At 52.4% G+C, this 7,823-nt stretch overlaps 1 protein-coding gene across 2 annotated transcripts in view; it reads left to right on the top strand.

Moving 5' to 3' along the window:
- Positions 1 to 7,823, top strand: part of RPTOR (regulatory associated protein of MTOR, complex 1) — a 383,851-nt gene that overhangs the window by 296,210 nt on the left and 79,818 nt on the right. For both annotated transcript variants that reach the window (XM_006869519.1, XM_006869518.1), the window contains exons 11-13: positions 241 to 342; positions 3,556 to 3,639; positions 5,514 to 5,624. In XM_006869519.1, the coding sequence (XP_006869581.1) occupies positions 241 to 342; positions 3,556 to 3,639; positions 5,514 to 5,624 (297 nt within the window). The remainder of the gene's footprint in view (positions 1 to 240; positions 343 to 3,555; positions 3,640 to 5,513; positions 5,625 to 7,823) is intronic.

The following is a 7,823-nucleotide window of genomic DNA, read 5'->3' as shown; positions in this document are numbered from 1 at the left end:
TGTGAGCTGCCGGTCCTTTCTAACAAGGTGCCTCTGGTTAGGTTCAAATTACAACTTTTTGGTTAGTTAGTAGGCTAATGCTTAACTGTGTGCACTGTAGTCTAGTTACCAGTCCTACTGGCTGGACCTTCACAACTGCCCGGCATCTGACCACAGTGCTCGGCCTCTGTACCACTGGTGGGGGCGTGGTGTGCGTCAGCAGCAGCCGTCCCTAACCCCGCCCCCACGCTTGCCCCACAGCACAGCCCCTTCTTTGCTGAGCAGCTGACAGCCTTCCAGGTGTGGCTCACGATGGGTGTGGAGAACAGGAACCCCCCAGAGCAGCTCCCCATCGTTTTGCAGGTGAGTGTCCCACGGGCCGCTTTCACCCAGGTCTGTGTCCGCAGTTGCCGGTGGCTATGCGTGGACCACATGGAGCCGGGATAGCAAGCCACACGCATTCGGTCAGAGCTTATTCCTCGAGAAGTTTCCTCCCTACCCGCAATTAAATATAGACCTGGGCTGTGCCCCCTCCCGCCCTGCCTCTCCATGCCCCACTTTGCGGAATCCGTGGTGGCATCACTGTCCCCGTTCTCCTCCTAGAAGAACGTGAGGTGAAGGGTGGGGGCAATGAACTCGCTGGAAACAGCACCTTCGACCCCTGGGACCATGCCATGGTGGGGACCGGCCCTGAGCCCCGCCCCTCCGTCTTCACCCAGCACCTGCCCCGGCTGGGAGATGGGTGTGAGGCTTCATCGTGGGGCTGAGCATTCCGTCTCAGTGAGTGTGGGTGTGTCCTGGGTCAGGACGTGTCGTCAGTGCAGACAGTCCCACAGCTTGAACGCTTGGAGAGCATCGTGCATCTTGGGGGCCTGAACGTGGGTCTGAACAGCAGCCTCTGGGGGGCGGGGGTGATGGGAACCCACCACTCTACAGCATCCTCATGCCTCAGGCTGCCGCAGTCTGGAGCAGACAAGAGTCCACTTGGAGCTTCTGTCCTGAAGAATGGGGCATAGGGGCGTGGCCTCTGAGCAGGAAACCCACATCGACTCAGCTTCCTTTCAGGGAGGGGCTGGGCTTTCCCATCTGGGGGGCCACACAGGTCATCTCCACGAGACCAGCACTCTCAGCGGCTGGCCCTTCCAAGAGTCACCATCCTCTGGACAGCATGTCCCTGACATGCCCGGAGCCCAAGGATCCCTCCGTGTGGAGCCTGTGCTGGACCACCATTGACATTCACCAGCAGAGTCTAGAATTCCTGGTCAGACTTGGCCCCAGGGCCTCAGACAACAGAGGGGACACCTAGGGGGATGTCCCCATGGGTGGTAACATCTGTAGGCCATCCCGCCCTCGGCATGGTGGCAGGAGGAGTGGCGTCCTGCCACGTCACTACAGGTGATTTGGGTGTTTTTGTGCTCCATTGGAGCACTGCTTTTCTGACACTATGCAGAGGGTGCAAGCCACGCGTCAATGCTGTGATCCAGACAGAAGACGCACAATCACTGTTTCTCGTCTGGGTTCCGCTAAGACGATAGTGAGAGTTCCAAGTGTGGGAAAAATCAACAGTAACAAGGACAGGAAGCAGAACCTGTGTCGGAGTGGTGCCCTCTCCCTGAGGGAAGGGGACTGGGTGTGAAGGAAAGCCAGGCGGCACCGGGATTACGGGGTCTGTGCTGTACCCCCGCCCAGCTCGTCCTGAGTCTCACCAGCGAAGACTGCAGCCCTCCTCCCAAAGCCCCGTGGCCCTGTCCACCAGCACATAAATCCAGGTCTCTGCTCATGGCCCTCCAGACAGCCCTTCTGTAATGGTCCTCTGTTGGCTTCCTTCTAATGTTCCCTTTCCAAACCACACTCAGTCTGGGAGGCAAAGACCTAGTGGAGCTGACGGGCAGAATGAAGCCTGCCATGGCAGCAGTTCGCCTTCCGTCAGGGTCTCTAGTGAGCTTTTACTGGGCAGGAAAGCGAGGCAGACGCACAAGAAGGGATTCCAACCCTGCACAGTGCAGCCCTTAGTGCTGTCTGTGTCCTCATTAGCTCGGCCAACTCTACCGTGCCTTGTCTCACAAGCTTTATTGCTGTTGAAGTCCGCGGCCCGTGGCCCATGGCCCTTAAATGTTCTCCAGCGCTTCAGTAAACCAGAATGCGTTACTTAAGGGAAAGCGGATTTGAGTGCATAGACTTCGGAGCTCTTCAAATCCCTGCTACTTTGGTCAAATGCCAGAGAGAATTCTCTACTCACAGGCAGAGCCGTAGTAGCTGAAGACCATCGAGGGCAGTGGGATGGGCCCATCTGGCCTGTCGGTTCACAGTCCCGCATATAAATGACGTGAAGAAAGCTTTCCTTGTCAGTCTGTACAACATACCCCGACAGAAGGAGAGGAGTAATGTTGAAAAAGACATAGCTTTCCTGGTCCTCCCTGCCCATGGTGTCCACTGGCACCCAGGCCCTCCTGGTCACCCTGTCTCCTGGTGGCACCCTAGAGCCTGCGCCAAGTGAACTGCCGTTCCATGCAGATGGTGAGGCTGGGAGGACATGAGGAAGCAGCACCCATAATCCCAGGTGTAGAAAATGTAACAGAAAAGGTCAACACAGGTGAAAACTCTGAAATGACAACCACCACCAACGCAGCCGATTGAGTAAGGCTGCTGTCTTTAATATATAAAGAGCTCTCTGGTACCACTAACGACAAGGTAGGCACTAAAGCAGGAAGGAAGTGGGCTGAGCACCCATGAGAAGAACGTCGGTAGCCCTCATAACCAAAGCCATCCACTTCAGGCAGGTTCAGCTTCCGCCCATCAGCAGACAGGCAATAATAATAGCTTGATAGGGGCTAGCGTTGCCTGGGGAGCCTTTAGTTGGTTATTTAATTCATTAAAGCGCCTGTAGGCTGGCATCTCCTTATCCTTGCTTTATAAATGAAGACATCAAGACTCAGAGATGTTACCAGGTCTGCCTGAGGTCCTCTCACCAGCAAGCAACAAGCGAGCTTCAAAGCCCCATCAGTGATGTGGGCACCACCCACTCACGGGCTGAGGGTGAACCTGGCTCAGCTGGAAGGTCATTGGTGATCTAAGTGTGCCTTCAGATTCACCTCCAGGGTTGTCCTAGGGAAAAGTCATCCTGCAAATGTGCACAGTGGGATGTTTATCACAGCATAGCGTTCACAGGAACAGAATGTGGTCCTAAGTCAGATATCAGGGTAGGGTGCTGGGGTGACGTGCAGAGATTGTCTCCGCGTGCTGGTTAGCTGAAGAAAAGATGAGAATGGTGGGACTGTTTCAGTGTAAACTTGAGCGGCACAAAGAAAACACCTGGAAGTTGGTGAATAAATTGTCATCAGTGAGTTGTGTTTCCATGCAGTCAGAGTGTGTTCTGAGACTGCACAGTGAACGTCTTTACCCGTGTATTTTCCAATAGTAAGTGTAGTGTAGAATGAAACACCCACTTTAAGCCAAAAGGAACACATGTCCACTTGTCTCATCAGGCCCAAGTCAGAAAGCTCGGGATGGGGCCCTCACAGAGGACTTCGCATCTGTGTGGTTTTGTACTGATGCGTTTTTCTTTCTTCTCCTTAGGTGCTGCTCAGCCAAGTGCATCGACTGAGAGCCCTGGACTTGCTGGGAAGGTTTTTGGACCTGGGTCCCTGGGCAGTGAGCCTGGTGCGTGTATCAGCTCAGGGACGGGAGGGGACAAGGGCTAGACACAGATCTTGTGGTGTGTGTTGGCAGACTGAGTGTCTCAGGAGCCAGGACTGTGGTCGGCAGTGGGTGTGGGAAGCCCGCGAGGAGCCCTTGGTTTACCTGTGCAGCCTTCATTGGGGGGTTGTGTGTTCCCTCTGATGTTAGACTGGCTTTTGCAGAAAAGGAGGTGCTATTTTCCAGAAAACGACTACCCCCCGCCACTGCTGGGAACCAACGTCCTTGAGCCCGGTGCACCCTCAGCATACAGTGTCTTTCTCTTATTCTATCCCCAGATGCTCTTCTGGATAGAATTATCCATTTAGATAGATCAGAAGCAAAATTCAAGAAATGATCGGTTTTTCCAACAAATAAATAGCCAGGAAAATAAAAGAGAGGTTAAGGGAGAGCCTGTAGGTTAAAAGATGTTCGAGCGGCATCTCGGCCAGTTGCCGTATGTAGATCTCATGTGGTTCCGTTTGCAAATAATCATTAAAACTTTGAAGTTTTATAAAGTGACGTTCACAAGACAGTTGAAATTGTATACTAACTGGATATTTTATTAAGAATACGTGCTCCTTTTTTTAGGTGTGATAATGGTGCTGTGGCTATGTGCTTGTAACAGAGACTTTAGTTTTAGAACTATGCAGTAAATATTTAAGGGCCCCCGATGGCTTACTTGGTTATGCATTGGGCTACTAACCGCTAAGTCAGCAGTTCAAATTTACCCACCACTTTGAGGGAGAAAGATGAGTATATCCAGTCCAGATTTACAGCCTCGGACCCCTGTATAGGGTCTCTATGAGTCGAAACAACCTGAGGATACACAGTAAGAGCTAACTGTTTACAGATGAACCAATGAGAAGACTTCCGAGTATTGCAGGGTAGGCATTCAGGTGGGGCTAAGACAAATCAGCATGGAGCTTGGGGTTTGAGTCAGTGGGTGTCATGGAGATCGGGGAACGAGGCCATCGCAGTAGTCTCTCCACATTTCTGTGTATTTAAAATTTCATAAAATGACTTGATTGTGTGACTGCTCCAATCTTGTGTGTGTGTGTGTGTGTGTGTGTGTGTGTGCCCTTGAGTACATGCCCAATGCCTTCACTTAGTCATGATGGAAAAGCCTAGAGTGTATTGATTATGCTATAAGAAGAGGAGAAAACATGCATTAATATTTTAGGAAGACATGCATTTATTTGGTTAATTTTTAGAAAACTCATTAAGATACTTTCAAGTTAAGCTCACTCTAACTGGAAATGTTGCCAGTAAAGGAACCGACGCCAGATAGCAGAGACATTGCTGTAGACACAGCTTTGGCTCCCAGGTATGGGAAGGCTCATGGCCTGAACCAGAGAACCGTGTGTTTACTCCCCATTACACGTGACCGTGCCCCTAGGAAGGGACCAGGGCCAACGATGGGCCTCTAGGGTCAGGTCTGCCCCTACCCTGTGGCAAGAGACCCAGTGATTGGAGGAGGCACGGTTGAATTGGTTTAGATTGCAGATTCTGAGGTCAGAATCTAGCAAGAGGGTTGGGAGCAGCAGGGCTGCCTGTGGTTCTGTGCCCCAGACCTCCACCTTTGTCTCCTCCCCCTGCCCTGGGGACCAGAGACCCCCACTGCTGCACTGATGGGGCAGGAGGGCTCACTGAAGCTTATCTCGGGGCTGCATGGTGGAGCTGTGAGGGGCAGACAAGGCTCCCTGGGGGGGAAGCAGCTTGTCCCTCGTTGGGGGGATGCTGCCACAGAGTTGTTCTGGTCCATTTGGACCAGTCGGGCCAGCACCCCAAGCCCCAAGAATGAAGTCCCAGAGGACCAACCCTGAGGCTGCCCTGTGACACTCCTTTCTGTCTCTCAGGCCTTGTCCGTGGGCATCTTCCCCTACGTGCTGAAGCTCCTGCAAAGCTCGGCTCGGGAGCTGCGGCCCCTGCTGGTGTTCATCTGGGCCAAGATCCTCGCCGTGGACAGTGTGAGTAATCCGCCAGCCTGCCCACCTCTCCCCGCTTCTCTGCCGAGACCTGTGCTGCCTCCAGTCTCATCTCCCTCCCAGGATCGACCCCATGTTTCCCATCCCCTCCGGGCTGCTGTGGAGAAGCTGTAGTTGACTGGGGAGAACACAGAGCCTTAGTCGGTAGCTGCATCAGAGACCGGGCTGGGGGTGTGGGGGAGTAGGGTCCATGCTCTGGTCTGCCTGCTGGCAGGAGCTAGGTGAAGAGAGAGACAGACACAATATCAGTGAAAGGCTGGTTGGGATTTTTTTCTTGATTTTTAAGCCAGTAGTCGACAAAGGAACAAATGTAGAAACATCCGTGTTTTCAGATCAACTCATGCTGTGGGGTAGTGTGTGAGTGTATGTACCTGTGTATGTGTGTGAATGTTTGTGACTGGTTGTGTCTGTGAGTGTGCATGTATTTGTATTTGGGGGTGTGTATGTGTGAGTGAGTAAATGTGTGGATGTGTATTTGAGTGTGTGATGTTAGGGTGGACATGTTAGGGTGTTTATAATCTGTGTGCATGTGTGGATGTGAGGGAGTGTGTGAGTGTGTGTGTATGGGTGTGAGGGAGTGTGTGGAAGTGAGGCAGAGTATGAGTGTGTGTGTGTTTTGGTGGCAGGGGCAGACCTCTGCTTTACCCAGGGCTCCTTTTGTTGCAGAATCGTGTTCTTTAGCTGACATCACCCCTGTGAGTAAATGCATGTTGACAGATTATTTTGCAGAGGACAACAGGCCCACTTCAGCAACTGCACAAGGTCGCGTAGCCAATTCGTGGCAGAGCAGCCCCCCGGCGTAGAGCCTCTGAGGCTGTGGCGTGGAGTGAGAAGGAAGCTTCTAGACCTAGGAAAGGAGAGGGCATAGCAAAGGCAAAGAGTGGGTTGGGGATAAAGCTGGAGGTCAAGGGCATTGTGGTGACATCAGTTTCTGTGTGTGACCTTGTTTCTCTGGAAAAGCAGCTTGAAAGATTTCCCCCCAGCCTCGTAAAGAATGGCCTTTGTCTCAGTTCTTTGGTGAAGCAACTTGGGGGCAGGAGGACCAAATTGTTTTCTACCACAGAGGGTGTTTCATTTTCCAGGGGCTTCCACAAGTTGATTGACAGTTTGTGGTTCAGCTGTAATCAATGTAATGGTTTAAGATGCTTTTGGTACCAACCTGCCATGTGATTGGTCTGTTGTATGACTCTACCAAGGGTCGGTTGATTTGCTAAGTAAATTGTTGTTGTTGTTGTTGTTGTTAAGTGCCCGTTGAGTTGGTTCCAACTCATAGCGACCCTGAATAGAGTTTCCAAGTTGCAGTTTGTGAAATTGAACTGCCGATCTTGCAATTCATAGCAGCCTTGCAGTCTAGCACATGGACCCACAGCGCCACAGGATTAAGTGACTTGCTGGGGATTGGTCAGTTTGTGATCCTGCTGGGAGGACCATGCCTTCGTATTGAAAATGGAGTTTGCTTTTGTCAGCGGCCACCCCCACAAAGGTTTTAGAAAGGTGAGGAGATGAAGAGACCAGAAGCCGAATTTAAGAGTGAGGGGGAGCAGAACTTCCTTCCTAAAAGCTGTACGTGGGTCAGGGACTGGAGGAGACGCTGCGGCAGCAGCTGGGAGTGCTAGCTCTGCTCCTGGCTGTGAGCCGGACCAGTCAGCAGGGAGAGGCAGAAGGCACTGCAGGGCTAAGAGGCGCTGACAGCTGCCCTGGGCTGAAAGGGAGCCTTGCAGACCTTGCCTGTGTGCTTCCTGTTCCTGACCCTGAGGACCTTGCCTGTGTGCTTCCTGTTCCTGACCCTGAGGACCTTGCCTGTGTGCTTCCTGTTCCTGACCCCGAGTTGCAGACTGTTGCTTCTTCATAAAACACAGCTCCTGACATGTAGACGTCGTCACAGCGAAGTAAAGGGTGTCAGGGGGACTGGCCAGCAACTTGGGGAAGTTGGAACTTCGGGTATATATATGTGACCTCCCTCATAGGAAGGGACTTTGTGCTGATTCTTATTTATGAAATGACTGATTTCGGAATGATGACAAGGCTGTCGGCTTGGACAGGTAGCACTTTTCTGTGAGCTAACTGAAGTGGAGTAAATGGACCTCCCGCCTCCTCTCACCACACCCCAACTCCTGGACTGACTCTCTTTTAGTCATCTCCCCCCCCCTTCTCCAACACCCTATATGCCCCCAAATCCCC

This window comes from Chrysochloris asiatica, unplaced genomic scaffold (assembly GCF_000296735.1).
Source record: "Chrysochloris asiatica unplaced genomic scaffold, ChrAsi1.0 scaffold00132, whole genome shotgun sequence".
In the NCBI taxonomy this organism is placed as follows: Eukaryota; Metazoa; Chordata; class Mammalia; order Afrosoricida; family Chrysochloridae; genus Chrysochloris; species Chrysochloris asiatica.
Note: the sequence above shows the minus strand (reverse complement) of the source record. Positions and strands in the feature narration are given on the sequence as shown.